Here is a 17,872-nt window from a genome sequence, read left to right as displayed (position 1 = left end):
CAAACTCTTCACCTTTAGTAATCAAGCCTGGTTTAGCCCTTAGGCACTGACCTAAGATTTGACTTATGTTTTTCAGAAATATTGATTTTGTTGATTTTGCATTTGTTGGCCTCAAAATGAAATAAAATGAAAAAAATTAATGAAAAAAGATAAATTTATCTTTTGAAAGTCCAGCTTCCATGATAGAGTTGGCATCGGGTCAGTACAGTTGTCAAGTGACTCCCGGCCGACCATATTTGAAATGGGACATCTGCTTTGTTTTGCTTGCAAATGACTGCCACGATGAAGAGATTTGAGAACAGCTTCAAGAAAATCCGGGTCTTTGGCTCTCGACCAAGTCTTTGCATCCAAAAAGCTGGGAATTACATGTTGCGATCCGCATCTCTGCTGCTCTGTTAATTATACTGTCTCGCTATTTTGAGAATTGAGCCTGCTTGTTGCTGTGTCAGTGTTGCTAGGGCGTAAATGTTAATGAGGCAGCGGTTGTCGAGGGGTACCGAGCTGCGTGAGTGCAAATACCCGTTTAGCGTCTAACGTTGGGGAGCCATTAGTTACTGTTGGCGTGTGGGCGACTGCGGACAAACCGGGTGGTAGGGTGCCTCGGCGGTGCTGTCTGAGCCAGCGTTGCACTACGAGCACGCACTAGGCCACAGGGTGGAGAAGCTTGCGCTACACCTGTGTCACCCTGTCGCTACGGTAACCAAGCAGTTGGGGGGGGGAAAAAAAACCGCTCAGTCATCCTGAGTAGCTCTGCAAGTACAGACCCCCGGAGAGGTGCTTGTGAAGTCAGGAGTCCTCTCTGGGCCTTTTAGCATCCTTCTTAGCCACCATCTTTTTCGGGGAAGAGCGGCATGTGCTTCTCTGTAGAAGGGTGGTGCCGGTTGAAGGTGCAGCCCCGAGTGAGCTTGGGGGGGGGGTGAAGTGAGTAAAGGGTTAATGATAGGAAGAGGAGAGAAACTGGAGAAGACCTAAAAAATGGGGAGAATGTGAACTTTGCTGCTGGTACTGGGATCATTGCCCCACCCCAACCTGCACATCTCTACTTCAGTTAGTCCTCTGAGAGGAACGTAATGGGATGGGTGATGCTAATAGCCCCCCGACTAGGTATTTCCAAAAATGGTGCCCTCTAGACGATTTCAACTGAACACCCGCAGCCAATCAATCTGCTGAACACCGGGTCTGCAGTGAAATTTTTATCCCTTGGGATGCCAGAGGGCTTTTGCGGATGGAAATGCCATTTAAAAAAGAGCATGAGAGCTTCTCACCTTCGGTTCGACTGCGAGGGAATGGATAGCGAGGTCGCGGCGGGCATGAAGTCATCATAAAACGTCCAATATCCGGGGCTATAAATACCCGGGACCTCAGTCGGAATTGCATTCTGCTATAGGGAAGGCTAAAACAGTCTGCCTTGAAGTCACGCAATTTTTTTCCCATCTGCACGAAGTCGAAGCGCGCTGACGTGGGAGTTTTCGTGAGGGAAGGATTGCCTCTAAGTGACTTTCAGCGTCAGCCTACCAACGCAAACATTTCATAACGCTGACGCCTCGCTCCCACCAGCAGCACTGTTCAGGTACCCCGGCTCATTAGTATACGGGCGGCAGTATGCTGGGTCCTAAAGTGGCAGCTAATTGCATCGCTTGTCAAAGGGGCTATAAATAAGCCATTATGCGGAGAGCGAAACCCTTCATCTCGTCTCTCGATGCTAATGTAATCTCCTTTGCGTCGGTAATCTGCGGTATGTAGTGGCCCCACGGTGTTTAAAGAGCGCTCGGTTTGGCTGAATAAGTCTGAATAATCTGTGAAAATCATTTGATCGCAAGGGCGAGACATTTCTAAATATACCTCTTAAAAGCCAGCTAGATTAGCTCCGGCTAATCTATTTGCGTAATGGGCTTGTGTTTAAACTTTTTCTCTTTTTTTTTCACTTTTTTGCATAAAGCTTCAGATTGCTTTGGACCTGCAATTAAGGGCAGACCTTAAATGCGAATTCTAAAGGTTAATTACTGATCACCCTAAATGCCTTTGAATCTCCTGTATGCCAATGCAGGCCCGAAGGGGGGATAATCTGGCTCGAGGACCGATTACACAGGCGAGACTGTGCTGTCCTTTTGTATAACGGCAGTGGGTACTTCTCTGGTGTCAGATTTTAGCTTTGTTTCAGGTTTTAGCACGTACAAATTCCTGATTCGGTGCTGAAACATTTAATATCCTGCGAGCCAGCGATGCCGTTCCCTTTCTCTTGCTCTCCAGAGCCGTACCTGCGTGTTAGTGACACCCAGGAGCGCTGGTGGCAGCCCGAGACCCTCGTGGAGCAGGACTTTAATATTAAACACCGCCAGCGAGAAACCTCTTTCTTCAGGCTTTTTCATTAGCCGCGCCGCGGCGTGCGACTGCACGTGGTCTTTAGAGATCGTTCCGGGGAATGTCTTTATGCTCGCGCTTCTGGGCTCGCGGTCTTTGATGGTCCCGCGCGGACCTTCGCTCGATTATTCCCGCCGCGGAACCTTTCCGCGCCGCGCGCTCGGCATCTGCATGTAATCAGCGCCGTTCGCCCCCCCCCCCCCCCGACGTCTCTCTCACCGAACCGGGAACAAAAGAAACGCCCCCCCCCCCCCCCCCCACAGAGGGATCGAGCATCGGAAGCTGCTGTAGGGTCAGGGGAACTGAAGGAATAGCAGTTCTGGGGGGTGAGCGGATCCGGATGAGCAGGTAGGACTCGGACCGGAGTCGCTAGGCGTGCGGTGCAGTGCGGTGCGGGAGGCTGCGAGGCGCGGCGTCGGGTTGGGTAGAGACGGCACGCTCGGCGCGGGCTGCCGGTGGGAATGCAGACTGTTTCCTATCCCCCCCCCGACGCTCCGCGTTCTTGCGCGTTTTGCTACGCGCGCTACATGCATTTCTGTGCTCTAATGCACGCGTATAATGCGTTTCTGAGTCCTAATGCACGTGCATAATGCATTTCTGTGTAGGAGCGCACGTGGGCAATGCATTTTCTGCGCGTACACCCTGTGCTCCTGTCGGATTTCTGCGTGGGTGTCCAGAACCTTTTGTGTTTTAAAGCAGGTACAATACGCACGTGCTGCCCTGTCTGTTCTCTGTTCGCAGCGGGGAGGCAGTGCCAGGGAGGTGTGTGTGTGTGTGTGCGCGTGTGATTTCTCTTTCAGTTTGAGTCACGTGTCTGTGTGTGCGCGCGTGCACACACACACACACACAAGATTTTTTCAGTTCCAGTTTGAATCACATGCACGTCGAGAGGGTAATAACAGACCACAGAAGCCACAGCGAGATTAGTAATGTTCCCTCTTTAATGTCGCTAACAGGGACTTCCATAAGGATAACATGGGTTTTTATCTCCAAGCCACTGTGAAACGCCAAGCTTAAGAACTCTATGTTTAACCATACCATTAAATTTGCTGATGTTTTGGCCAATTAGGCTTGCATTCTTCGCAGTGCAGCTGCCAGATCTTTTGAGTTCCTGAGTTCCAGGGAGTTGATAGATCCCCAAATGTATTTCACCTGCAAACAAAAGCATAAATGTACCTGATCTTTATGGAGTCCATTGTGTGCCATCATTGAATTCAACCTTCTGTGAAGCTGCAGAGGGAGTCGGGTTGAAATTGGCTGTGCAGTGTTGGAAAGAACAGCCGTAACTTGTGATGTTAATGTATTAGGGCATCCAGTCTCTGTGATTGGTTATTAGTATGCATTTTGCATCCTACATCCCATAAAAAGGGGTTTATATGAAATCCCACTTGCTACAAGCACATCCATGCCTGTAATGAAGTGGTTATGAGTAATATGATATAGTGATAGATGAGTAGTCTCTGGTATAAGGAAGGAGGTACTATGAGGGACCCAACACACCTTTATTCTTTTTTTTAATCACTTTTGAGTTTGTCAGGGAATTCCCTAAACTTTCTTCTCAACTAGCCCTGAGATCCTCCTCCATTATTTGGATCATGCCTCCATCATCTGTCTATCACCTCTCTATCGCCCCCTGCAGGTTTGGCGATGTGAGCTCTCAAAATTTATTCTGCTTTTTAAATTTTTTTCTCACGAACATTTCCTGGCTTCATACCAGAATTGGGACAAATACTGATCTGAAATAATTTAACTCTTTAAATGCAGGAAATAACTAAAATACGTCTGCTGATCACCGCAGTGTTCCAGTTATAAGCTTACTAACTGTAATGCACAATTATTTGAAATCAGAATCTTAACTGAATATTGATGCCAATAGAATTCTTCAAATTTGTATTTAGACTAGTTCTCATCCGTAGTAGAATTCCTTTATATGATGCTGCATATGAAGGAATGTTAAAGGAAAGTTAACTGGCGTGCTGTTATTGTTTTGGCTCTTCTGTGATTTTAGCCACAGTCCAATCAGTCGGCACTCCACGGTTAATCAGTGACTGTGCACCCTTATTGCGGTACTAGCCTCATGTTGTGCATTCCACTGTACAATCAGGGTGACCCCTGGGCTCTCTCCTGCTGGTCTGTCCATACAAATCTGCTGATGGTCCCTGATGCAAGGATAGGAGCAGCCCCACCCTGATTCCTCTGGGGGGGGTAGACGGTGACAAGCGTGGCCCAATCACCTTTTCAAATGTTCTCTCGCGGGGGGGAAAGAGGGGGGAAATGCCAAAACGGCCCTTTTGCCTCTAAATGAGTCCCAGGTGCTTCCCGTTGCTGAATAGGGCACTAAAGGCACTCTTTATTTCCGGCCAATTTAAAGTTCGCATCTCTGGCCGCTGTCGGAACTCCGCGGTATCGATCGATCGTTTTTTTTCTTTCTTTTCTCCACGTTCCCTGCCTTTTAAAAACGCCCGTTTCCGTAAATTGCTTTCCGTTTTTTTTTTTTTTTTACCCGGCCGTGGTGCAGATGAGGTCAGGGAGCGGCGGCACCGCGGCGCGCGGGGAAACGGGAGACGTTTCGCGGGAACGTTCCGGAGAGACGAGGGCTCCTCTGGAATGGAGTGACTCAGAGCGCGCGCGCGTCGCTCTCTCCCTCGCTCCCGCGCTCGCGGTACGCGCCACCAGACCTCTGACGCAGCCTCGAGCAACACCTCCTACTGAGGCGAGGCATGACTCACCGAGCTGCAGCACGGCTCCATTTGGTGTGTGTGTGTGCGTGTGTGTGAGAGAGAGAGTGAGTGTGTGTGCATGTGTGTGTGTGTGTGTGAGAGAGAGTGAGTGTGTGTGCATGTGTGTGTGTGTGTGTGTGAGAGAGAGAGTGAGTGTGTGTGCATGCGTGTGTGCGTGTGTGTGTGTTAGTGTGTGAGTGTGTGTGTGTGAGAGAGAGTGAGTGTGTGTGTGTGTGTGTGTGTGTTAGTGTGTGAGTGTGTGTGTGTGTATGTGAGAGTGAGTGTGTGTGTGTCTGTGTGTATGCAAGTGTCTGTTTGTTTGTGTGTGTATTTGTGTGTGCGTGTATGCATGCATGTATGTGAATGAGCGTGTGTTTCTGTTTGTGTGCACATGCATGCGTACCTGTACAGTATGTGTTTGTGTGCGTGTCCTTGTGTAGAATATCAAGGACATTTCTTTTTTCCTTTCAGTGTGTTGTTTTTTTATTGCATTGTTGTGCAATTCAAGGTTAAATATCAGTCCTAGAGGTGTGGGCTTTTTCCATTACCTTAACAGGGAGCTTCAGTGTTTACACGTGGCTTCAGCTGTGCCTGTGCAAGGACAGTGCAAGATGCTTTTTCAGGAGAATATCTACATATATTGTATGTACCCACACAGGCAAAGTGTTACTGTCTATATACCTTGCTGTGAGCTTTTTTTGTTGCTCCAATCTCCTCATTATGGAAATATGTGAGGGTGGTGTGTGTGTGAATGCTTGTGCATACTGTATGTGAGCTGCACTGTGCTGCCTGTTAAAGTCCAGCTCAGGCGTCGTGTGAGAGTGCTTTTAATTATGTCACAGGGAATAAGGTTGTGTTAATTGGCCCCCAGGCCTGTTTTGGGGGGGGGGTGTCCCTGTCATCACATCTGTTCCCTGTCATCTTCTTTCTGAAGGAGCAGCACCTTCCTGTAGGTCTCTGAATGGATCTCTTTCGCAAAAAAAAGGGAGTCTTCGAGTGAACAGAAATGCACGTTAAAAGGGCCGTTCCGGGCTGATTACCTCTCCTCGCGTCTTGATTGCGCCCGATTCGGGACGTGATTGACGGTCAAAGGGCTTCGCCGCGAGAAAGGAGCGGCGGGCGCGGCGGGCGGCGTCTCTCTCCGCCGCGCTCTCCGTCCGTCAACCCCCCCCCCCCGTCCCCGGTCGCTTCGCCTTCGCCGCGAGCGACGAACGTGAAGAGGAGAGAGTCACGTCGCGACGCGACCGACCATCTGGCTCGCACTGTACGTAGGAGTAAAAAAAAAATTCTCCGCGAGCGGAATGTTAGTTTTCGTGAGCGCCGCCGAAACGCTTCCACATCCTGTTGGTTTTTTTTTACCGGCTCGGGAGAAAAGGTTTCGTTCCCGTCTGCATGCGCTCGGCGCGGGGTTCGATCGTCTTGCAAATGCGCTTTGCAGGAGCTTGTGTGTGTGTGAGTGTGTGTGTGTGTGTATGTGTGTTTACGTGAGTGCAGGCCGGCGTGCTACGGAGTGTTTCTCGCTGCGACGACAGCACGGAGGAGAGTCGAAATCTCCGCTTCGCCTCCCCCTCTCCAATGCCCTCGCCCTCCTTTGCTGCCCTCCCTTCTCTCCCTCTCCTTTGTCGCCCCTTGTTTTCTTCCGATCTCCTCCGCTCCTTTCCTGCTCTGTCATTTCTGGGCTTTGAGGACAGCTTGTACCAGGCGTGGAGAGAGACGGAGATAGGCAGAGAGAACGGACTGGAGAGGAGAGGGAGGGGGTAGTGGAGGAGTGCAGAAGGAGAGAGGAGAGGAGAGAAGGAGCTGGTGAGAGAGGAGAGAGAAGACGGTGGGGAGAGAGGGGGGAGGAGTAGAGAGGCGCGATGGTTGGAGAGGGACCCTCTTAAGTGCTTTTTGACCCCTTTGCCAAACAGCAGTCTGAACTCTTCCTCAGTTTAAGCGACTTTACTGAGTGCTTGTTCTGCTGCAGAGGGTGCGGTGGAGGGTAGTCTCTCTGCACAGGGCCTTAAACAGCCTGATCTTCACAGACACCAATGGTGACCCACAAACACTGACCCACAGACACCCACACTGACACACAGAAACTGACCCACAAACACCCACACTAAACCCACAGTCACCCTCTCCCAGGGCCCCTCCACCCTCTATCAGTGTAATTAGAACACAGGTAGCCTCAGTTAGGGCGTTCAATCCAGACGAATGCTTGTGCTTATTGATATCACTTGTGCTCATTTAGTGAGCGTTTGTCTCTCACATCCGTTCAGCTTAAGCCACGTACAGGTAACACATGCTGAGTGTGATTGTGAACGCCCACAACAGGAGATGACATTGCTCAACGGCGCTGCAATAAGAGCGCGGTGTGGCTACGGGGGCTTTAATTTGAAACCCACCACAGTCCCCAATCCTTTAGCGTAAGATACTAAAAATGCTAAAAATGATGCTAAAGATGCGATAAATGATTTTATGAACGTAGTTTTTGATCAATTAAAAATGTCCTCGTGGATAAATACATATCTTATCATCATTTCAATTTAGGAATATCCATGAAAGCCAAACAGATAGTATCTTCATTGTAAACAGCCTGTTGTTGAAGCGTGAGCAGATATGGCAATGTAATCTGAATACAGCAGAAATACCAGTCCCCATACTACAGATAGGTAGTGGCCAGAAAAAAAGAGGGCCATGTTTGTGTTGCTGATGAATTGTGATTGCTCATTTGATGTTTCCAAAACGATTACAGCTGAATTGTTTATAGTTTTCTTTTTTTCCCGAATCCAAACTGAATATGATTTCTTGCATTTGGGTAGATGATCTATAATTTATTCAGTTTGGATAATGTGGTTGCTCGTTTGAATCTGACATATTTCATACACACCCGGTAAATTTGATTACAAAAATTGCAAAACAGTTCAGGCGAAAACTGAAAATTGCTTCTTTACAGAAAACAGAAAACAGAAAACCCAATCAGAATCAATGTATTGGTACCGTTTAATGATATTTTATCACACTGTTGCCTGATGATGCTGTTTAATATTGTTGCTCGATGGCGCTGTGTGATGTTACTGTGTGTTGGGCGATAAACTCTTAATTGAAATGGCGCTCTCATCCCGGCCCACATAGCATTCTCCAAAGGCCAGAAAACTCTGTGCTATGCGCACGCAGTGCTTATGCGCGGCATTGAGTCAAGTCAGGCGATGTATTGTTTTTATAGCTTTGATTCATTGTAGGGGCACTTAATGTTGAAACTGAGTCATTCTTTCGCGGGTTTTTTAAAGGTCGACCTCAACCGTGAAACATTTACGACTCAACGGCGGGTTTGATTAAGAGATTGCGGAAAGCACGTAGGGGGGGGGGGGAACAAATCTCGGCAAATGTCAAACGCCGAGCCGTGGCCGCGGCCGCGAGCCCGTTTGCTTTCGCGGCGGTTCGGCCGTCGGGATTCGGGTGAGATTTGGAGTGCTTAAGAGGCGTGCGGCGGCACCGCGCGCGAGGGCCTGAACAGATTCGGTGAGCCTGAAAAGACCGGAAAAGATCTGCCAACTGTTCAGCCCGGATTTGAACGCCGCAAGGGCAAACGAGCTGGAGCGCAGCTAGCCAATACCGGCACTCTCCGAACACACCCGAGTACATTACCTTCAGACATGGCTGTGCTCAAACCCCAGGCTGACTTTCTTCTCTTGTGCACATCCGCAGACATTCCTTCAGATACGGCCACGAGCAAACCCCAGGCTAACTTTCTTCTCTTGTGCACACCCATGGACATACCTTCAGATATGGCCATGAGCAAACCCCAGGCTAACTTTCTTCTCTTGTGCACACCCATGGACATACCTTCAGACATGGCCTAGCACAAACTCCAGGTTGACTTTCTTCTTTTGTGCACACCCAAGGACATACCTTCGGATATGGCCATGAGCAAACCCCAGGCTGACTTTCTTCTCTTGTGCACATCTGAGGACATTCCTTCAGATATGGCCATGAGCAAACCCCAGGCTGACTTTCTTGTGCCCATCAGCTGGGCAGCTGCACTGGGGTTCCCCTGTTTGAGATCTTGGTTTGTCTGGAAGTGAAAGACGTTATATCGTTTATTCCTTCCTAAATGTTTTTATCTATTTTGTTTTATAATCTGTATTTGCTATTATGTAGTACATTGTCACATTATCATTTAGTGGATATGCATTGGTGTTAGGCAGACCTCATTTCCTGTTGCCAGATGCTGGCCGTCCAATCAGATCCCTCCCTGGTGACTGGAATCAGAGTTCTGAGTCTACTCCACCACTGCTGCATTAATTTCATAACCGTGTTTATGCCCATGGGACTCTCTGTGGAATGAGTGAAGCTAGCTTCAGCTAACTAAATCAGCCTTCGTGGTTGCTGTCTGTGGCTGAACAAAATGCTGGGACTTAGAAGAGTGAAGTGAAATAGCAGGAGTTTCCTGGATCACCAGTTAGAGGCAGTATTTTCTGGTTACCTTGGATATGGAGTAAAGGCTTTTTAATGTGGTTTGCCAGGCTGTTTCTAGATAAGTAGGGTTTGACAAGTGAGTGTGTCTGTATGGGCGCACGTAGAACGCTATCACAGAAAAACAGTATAATGCAGTACCGGTGTTCTTTTACCCATAGACCAAGGCTGACCTGCGTATTCAGTCTGGAGACAGTGTATTTGCGATACACAAATGTGTCCCCATCGCAAGATGTTAAGATGTTAAAAAAGGAATTTGCACATTTCAATTGGAACAAACTCATTAAACTAGGTTGGTGAAGCTTTTTTTGATTTGAAGCGCAGTAGTTGCAGCATTAAAGAAAGGAAATAGGGTTAAAAAAAACACGGACGGAAAGTATTAAATTAGATTTTTTTTTCTCCCTTGAATCGGTGATGCTTTCATGTCGTCTCCGGCTGCTTCCGTTCGCTTTATCCTTTTGAAGCCGCGTGTTTTATCTGAAACTAAACAAGTGGGCGATTCTTTGCTGAATTAAAAACAGCTCCGTCTCCCCAGGCGAATGTGCGAAAAGCTGATATATCGAGGATGAGTCTCTGCTGCCTTTGCACCACCAATAATAATGCTCCTCCGACATGTCATTTGTAGGAATGGCATTTGAAATGTACTGCCATTTTAGAGCGTTGCATCGGTCATGGCTAATTTCATTTGGTAATTTGCATCTCCCACCAGCTTTGAAATAATAAGGACAGAATTCCGGGCAGTGTTTTTATGGTCCTTTAAACCGCTGAAGTACTAGGCATGGGGAAATTATTAGAAATGATAATGGAGATGCATAGAGGCTCGGGAAAGACCATGGAAATGTTCCAGAATATCCCACAGAATGTTCCAGAAATGTCGCCTGGTTTCCTCTTTATGTGAATGTGGGAAGTGTCTGTCTGTCTTTTATTACAATACCTGCATCTCTTGTTTTAGTGACACGTACTGCAGTCCTGTCGGTGCGAAATGTGATGGGGGATGAGGAGGTTTTTGATAGCAAGGACGTTGGCACTCATGCACATTCACATAAGGCCAGTAGATGGCACTATTTTAACCTGGTCTTCCTGTACTCCATCAACAAGATTCAGCTGTCCCTGAGATAATTATACAGAATGGAGCACCTGCAGTGGGCATGTCTTTAAAATGTAAGAAATCAATTGTGACAGTTGATGCCCAGTACAAGTCCAAACCAACTGGGTTGTGACTGGCGGGCTTAGCCCTGTTAAGAAGTTGAAACTTGGTTGAAAAATGACCTTCCAGCATCATAATTAAAATCATGCATCCAAGTCTGAAAGGAAATGGTAATGGGAAGAAAAAATGTTCTGGTCTGTTTGCCCACGGGAATCTACAGACCTCAGTTACAAGCCTAGACTGTTTGTGGTTGACGCAAAAGAACCATGCAATATACTGGAGAGTAGAGCTGTATAAGTAATTTCTCCATTAGAACTGCACAGTGATGCACCATATAGTGTTTTTGGAATTGTTCATGAAATTGAATACATGTACTTTAAATTGAAAAGTATGTGCATTTACTTTTTGTTGTTCAGGCATTATTAAAATGTTGAGATTTTACATTTTTTTTAGCATTTTTATTTTGGAACACTTGTATTTTGACCTTTAAATCAAACTTGTTTAATTTCGTAAGAGCAAATTAACCATTTTAGGCGCGAATACATTTAAAGCCACTTTACATAATCTATAACAGTTTTTATTTTTGCAAATTAGAATGTTCAATATTAATGTTTAATGTGGGATATTTTGAACTGCGCAATTTATGCTGACACAATAATACAATTTGTACTCAGGTTGTAAGTGAATTGTGAGCATTTATGAATATTCATTTATATTCACAGACAACGATATGCAGGATTCCAGGAATCTTCGCCTGAGATGAGAAGGATAATTCACCAGTTCCCCCCAGACTTATATGTGCGGAAAACATCTGAAAATCTGGGCACAATTCGCAATTTCGCAACAAATCGCAGAGAAGGGCATTAAATGAGACAAATTCGATGAGTCCCCAGCCAGGAAGTGTCAGTCTGTCTATCGGGCGTGCTGCCCAGCGTTGCCATTTGGTTGGTATGGGTTCCTTAAACCCTTTGAGACTCAGTGTTGCGAAAAGGCAGCATTTCCTTTCATTCTAGGGAGACCATATTTGCCATTCAGTTCACCATTCGGTTTAGAACTACATTTCCCAGTTCCATACGCCCTATACTGTATTATATTTGAACTGTTACTCAGAATGTCTGGAGTACACACAAAATAGGTCTGAAAATACACCTATACATGTCTGGGTCTCACAGGGTTAAGGACTCTGCTCATCATGTTGGGTTAATTGCTGCCTTCCTGCTCCTGGCCCTAGTACTGTACTCTCCTTTCCTGGCCTGGCCTGGCCTGGCTTGGCTTGGCTTGGCTTGGCCCTGTGTAAATGACGAGCTGATATGACTATGTGTGACCAGTGCACTGGTGTAGCTGTGTGGAAAGCGCGCTGGTCCGGCTGTTCGCGAACAGCGCGCTGCCGTGGTTACGCACGGACCAGATGGACTCGGCAGCTCTTCCTGTGCGGAATGCGAGCTGTCTCCATGGACACTGTGCGGTCCATTCAAAAAAAAAAAAGACTCTCCTCAGGGTGCAGCTTCTCGATATGGGTTTCCTAGGTGACAAAGCAACTTGAAGCTTCCTGAAATTATTCTGTTCTTTGTAGAATATTCACATTCAAGGTGTTCACTTGCGCGTACTCACATGCAGCAGTTAATGGAGGACTTCGACTGTGCTTCACTGTCACCTGACCTCTTTTTCTTTTTTGTTTGGTGTACTGCAGTGGTATTCCAACCTTCTCGGTTATGGTTATTAATACATAATCTGTCATTTATCTGCTATCGCTTGATTAACCAGTTCTGACCGAGAGCAGGTAGCTCTAGCAGAAAAGGATGTTCACACTTCTCTTCCTGTTTGCAGGAGCAGGATGAAGAGGGCTTGCCTGCGAGGTCCTGAGCAGTGATTGGTCAGAGCCCCCGAAGAAGGAGGACAGCAGCTGATACCGCCCCGCCCCGCAACCTCCCCCCCAACAACCCCAAACCCTCCACCACCCCACCCCCCCCTCGGTCGCCGCGGAGCCGACCCCCGGCCCATGCCCCCCGTGGCCGGCGCTGAGCCCGAGTGGCAGTCCCGCCGGCGGTGACACCGGGGCGCCATGACCAGCCTGAAGCGCTCGCAGACCGAGCGGTCCGTCGGCGGCTCGGTGCCCGCCACCGACGAGTTCTACACCCGCCGCCTGCGCCTGCCCAACGGGGGTGCGCCGCCGCCCCGCAGCGAGAGCACCCACCTCTCCGGGAGCACGCCCGGCGTGCCCAAGATGGGCGTGCGGGCCCGCGTGGCCGACTGGCCCCCGAGGAAGGACGGCGGCGGCGGCGGCGGCGGGGTGTGGCACATCACCGTGGAGACGGACTCGCCCAGCACGGTGGGCGGGACGCAGAGCAACCTGTCCTCCAAGCTGGGCCACCTGATCAGCCCGCAGGACTCGTCCATGCTGCGCAACATCCAGAACACGCTCAAGAACAAGATGCACGCGGCCAGCCGCGGCAAGGACAACCGCTTCCTGTCGCCCGACGGCTACATGGGCTCGCCGCGCAAGGGCATGCGCCGCATCCGCCAGCGCAGCAACAGCGACATCACCATCAGCGAGCTGGACGGCGACGGCGGCGAGCACTGGTCCTTCTCCGGCTGGTCGCCGGTCCACCGCGAGTACGGCAGCACCTCGTCCATCGACAAGCACGGCGTCTCCGGCGAGAGCTTCTTCGACATGATCAAGGGCTACCGCGGCGGCGGCGGCGGCTCCCCGGACCAGCGCGGCGGCGGCGGCGGCGGCGGCGCCCCGGAGAAGCTGGGCGAGCTGCTGACCGTGGCCCACAAGCCGTCGGCCCTGGACCTGCCCGAGGGCGGGCCGGCGGGCTCCCAGCGCGGCAGCCCCTCCAGCCGCCTGAAGGAGCGGGAGAAGCCGCCCAAGCGGCGCTCCAAGTCGGAGACGGGCGGCGAGTTCATCTTCCGCAAGCTGCGCAGCGTCCGGGCCGAGGGCGCCGACTCCCGGGCGGGCTCCGACGCCGAGGACAACCGCTCCGAGGACGGCGGCGGCCCGCCCCCGAAGCCGTGGACCTGCCAGAAGGGCTTCGCCCACTTCGACGTCCAGAGCATCCTGTTCGACCTCAACCAGGCGGCGCACAGCCGGCAGGCGGCCGTCAAGCGCAAGAACATCACCACCGGCGCCTCCGCCGCGTCCGCCGCCTCCGCCTCCCCCTCCCTCTCCGCCCAGGGCGGCAGCGGCGGCAGTGGCGGTGGCGGGGGTGGAGGCGGCGGCGGCGGCGGCTGCAGCTCCCCCTGCGGCAGCCAGGAGGAGCTGAGCGCCAAGGACGGCCCCGCCCTGGACCCCGGCGACGACAAGTCCAACGACCTGGTGCTCAGCTGCCCCTGCTTCCGCAACGAGGTCGGCGGCGAGGGCGAGCGCACGCTCAGGCCCTCCTCGCTGGGCGGCGGCATCGGCGCCGGCGGCTCGGCCGCCGGGGAGGGCGAGGAGGGGCCCCTGGAGGCCCCCGCCAGCCACCACTTCACCAACGCGGGCGTGGCCATGCTGGAGGCCCCCCGCGACGGCCAGGGCCTGCACAGCGAGCGCGGGAAGCAGTACATCGTGGAGCACGTGGACTTGGGTTCCTGCTACTACAGGAAGTACTTCTACCTGCGAGGTGAGCGCTTCCTGTTTGTTATGCAGCAATTTGGCCGTGTACTTTTTATTCACTCGCACTATGGTGGAAATGAATAGCTCATCAACCGTTGATCTACAAGTTCAAATTCCACATTTGCACTGTTGAATAATCCATCATCCCTGTACCGGGGTTAAAATATATGCACAATAAGGCTTTGCCCTCTACAACAACTGAAACGAGTAACAATGATAGTGCTAATACCAATACTGCTAATGCTACTATGAATCAAGCTCTTCTATTATGCTTCTGTTATAGCGCAGTGCCATTAAATGTGCAGGAACGGTAATCAATGTTGATATTTAGATGATATTTGGTGGCTGCAGTCGGCGGCTCGATCAGTTGGGCTGTATTTCTGTGCCCTTGGCCCTGTGCTTCCTGGAGGGAGGGCCTCGCTCATACACCATTCCTTTCCCCACTCGTTCACTCCCAGGACACCTGCTGTGCTATGCTGCCAAATATTTACTGTGATCTTTATATTTACCTTTTGCTGTGGTCTCCGCAAGTCTCATTCCTTAATCAGTTGATAATAGCGGCTCAAGATTTAAACACTCAAGGTTCCACACAATGTGACATCATCCAGAACCAACCAAGATTTCTTTTCTCTCTTTCTTTATTTTAGTCAGATTTTAATATTCATACATATGCTTTTTGAAATAAATCTGTAATCAGCATTGAATAAGGAGTGAGTCTCATGCTGAAAGTAAAACTAGTGTCCTTAATGGGAGATATAAAAGAGATATAAAATCCAGTGATCGATAGAGAAGAGAAGCGTTCAGCTCTGGGTGAAAATAATTCTCAGGAGAGTAAGCCAGGTTCTGCCTGAACGCATTCCACACATCTTTCTCTCTCTCTATGTCTTTCTCTGTCTCTCTCTCTCCCTGTCTATCTCTCTTGTCTCTTTCTCTCTGCCTCTATTTCTCTCTCTCTCGCCCACACACACGCACACACACATTCTGCATTACTCTCTCAAATCTGCGTTCTCCACCTGGTTGCACTGACGCGATGTCAGTGTCACCGTGAAATAAGCAAACGTGGAGTCGTTCGGTTCTGTCAGGCACGCCACAAAAATTTTTTAGGATTTAAAGAGGAAGCCGTCTGCCACAAATCTGTGTCATAATCCATAGATGACGAGGCAGAAATTTGACAGGAGGAGCAGCGCTGCGGCATTAAAATGTGATTAGTCAACACGCGCCCGTCCACCGCGCACACCACTGGTATTGACTGGCTGTTTTTCCGCTCGGCTAGCTGTGTTGAGAGCGCTGGATGCGTTGAGTCGCGACGTTGGTCGTTTTAAGCCGCTATGGCCGACTTCACGCGGCCATTAATGTAATTTGTGAGGAGGAAAGCGCGCTTTCGCCATTTCACATGCGCTCTGCGTATTTCTATGATGAAAGTGAGCGTCTCTTGCTGTGACAATGTCCACGGCAAATGGAGATGGTGCGACGATAATCGCGGAATGAAAAGGAGGGAAAATGGGCTCTGGGCCTCCAGCTGTGTTAGCTGACGCTCCACTGTCGTGTGTGCCTTGCCTAGATCAGAAAGTTCAAATTGGCCAGTCATGCTTAGTCTTGCCTGGTATGGCAGATTCCTGGCTGCAATGGTGCAGTCTCTCCCATGATGCAGTCTCTCCCATGGTGCAGTCTCTCCCATGATGCAGTCTCTCCCATGGTGCGGTCTCTCCCATGGTGCAGTCTCTCCCATGGTGCAGTCTCTCCCATGGTGCAGTCTCTCCCATGGTGTAGTCTCTCCCATGGTGCAGTCTCTCCCATGGTGCAGTCTCTCCCATGGTGCAGTCCCTCCTATGGTGTAGTCTCTCCCATGGTGCAGTCTCTCCCATGGTGCAGTCTCTCCCATGGTGCATTCTCTCCCATGGTGCAGTCTCTCCCATGGTGCGGTCTCCCCCATGGTGTAGTCTCTCCCATGGTGCAGTCTCCCCCATGTTGCAGTCTCTCCCATGGTGCATTCTCTCCCATGGTGTAGTCTCTCCCATGGTGTAGTCTCTCCCATGGTGCAGTCTCTGTATGGATCTTATCTGCATGGACTCTGCAGGCGCAACGCAGTCACTGTTTCAAACAGCACGCTCCCTTTGCCTGGTTTATAGTTAATTATAAGCCTTAGTTTCCTCAAGTGCTTGACTGTATGTCTCTCTCTCTGTCTGTCTGATTGCCCTGGCCTCCCCCTCCCCTCTCTCTCTCCCTCTCTCTCTCTCTCTATCCCTACCTCCCTCTCTCACCCCCTCTCTCTCTCTCCCTACCTCCCTCCCTCCCTCTCTCAGAGCACTGGAATTACCTGGGCGTGGACGAGACCCTGGGCCCGGTAGCGGTGAGCCTCCGGCGCGAGAAGCTGGAGGACCACAAGGAGCACGGCCCTCAGTACAACTACCGGGTCATCTTCCGCACCAGCGAGGTGAGCGTGCCCCCTCACCCCCACCACCCCCCATCGTCTCCACACCCCCCCCACCCCCCCATGCCACCCCCCCCCCACCACGCCCTCCGCACCCCGTCCCCCCCGTCCCCCCAAAAAAGCCGCCGTCGCCGTCGTCCAGCGCGTCTTCAAGAGGCAGCCCGCCGATAATATCCGTCCCCGACGCCCACCTCGCGGTTACGCAACGCTCGCGATCCCTGACAGAGCTCGCCGCCCCGCTAAATGTTGCACCTCCCGCGGGGGGCTCGTCGCCGCCTCGGATTCTCCGCCGGCTGCCGGCTCCTCAGCCGGGACCCGGCGCTCCTGTGAACGCGGAACCCGATCCGTATTATGGCTCCCGTTTAAAGAGACGGCTCCTCTGATTCAGGAAGCCAGCGAGTGGGCAGGTGTGGGTAGGTGTGGGCAGTTTAACTCTGCTGTGCGTGAGGAAGAGAGAGAGAATGATGGAGAGAGAGGTAAAGAGAGAGAGAGAGCGAGAGATGGAGATGGCTTATACATTTCAAAATAATAAGTACATATTAATGTAAAAAAATGACAATAAAAATACAAATGGTAATACAAATAATGACAAAAACTAATAAGAAATGGATCCAGTGTGGTATGTACATTAGCACTGTTGTTGGTTTTTGAACTGCTTTGGCAATATATTCAAATAATAAAGATGTATTTGTAGCATGGTGTAGGGAGTGGTCAGGTTCTGCTGTCTCTCACAGAAGAGGTTTAGATACCACAGGATCTGGCACACTTGGCGAGGTCAGACAGCTGTTAGGTGACCCGCTGAGTAACCCCGCCCCCTTGTGCTCCGTCCGCAGCTGACCACACTGCGTGGGTCCATCCTGGAGGACGCCGTGCCGTCCACCTCCAAACACGGCACACCCCGCGGCCTGGCGCTCAAAGAGGTCCTGGAGTACCTGGTGCCCGAGCTCAACGCCCACTGCCTGCGGCTGGCCCTCAACACGCCCAAGGTCACCGAGCAGCTGATGAAGCTGGATGAGCAGGGGGTGTGTCCCGCCGCCGATGCTGCCTCACGGGCACTTACTGTCACCTCATAGCCTCTCCGCTCTCCACCCCACAGCGCTCACACTGCATCCTCACACTCCCGCCGCTCACATTCATCACACTCTCCGCTCCAACAC

The 17,872-nt window shown here is 50.8% G+C and overlaps 1 protein-coding gene across 1 annotated transcript in view; it reads left to right on the top strand.

Moving 5' to 3' along the window:
• The window catches only part of sipa1l1 (signal-induced proliferation-associated 1 like 1), a 77,331-nt gene that overhangs the window by 34,792 nt on the left and 24,667 nt on the right, over positions 1-17,872 (top strand). Inside the window, exons 3-5 of the mRNA XM_064339628.1 lie at positions 12,514-14,291; positions 16,588-16,718; positions 17,549-17,737. Coding sequence (XP_064195698.1) covers positions 12,749-14,291; positions 16,588-16,718; positions 17,549-17,737 — 1,863 coding nt within the window. The 5' untranslated portion in view covers positions 12,514-12,748. The remainder of the gene's footprint in view (positions 1-12,513; positions 14,292-16,587; positions 16,719-17,548; positions 17,738-17,872) is intronic.

This window comes from Anguilla rostrata, chromosome 6, assembly GCF_018555375.3.
Source record: "Anguilla rostrata isolate EN2019 chromosome 6, ASM1855537v3, whole genome shotgun sequence".
Classification (NCBI taxonomy): Eukaryota; Metazoa; Chordata; class Actinopteri; order Anguilliformes; family Anguillidae; genus Anguilla; species Anguilla rostrata.
Note: the sequence above shows the minus strand (reverse complement) of the source record. Positions and strands in the feature narration are given on the sequence as shown.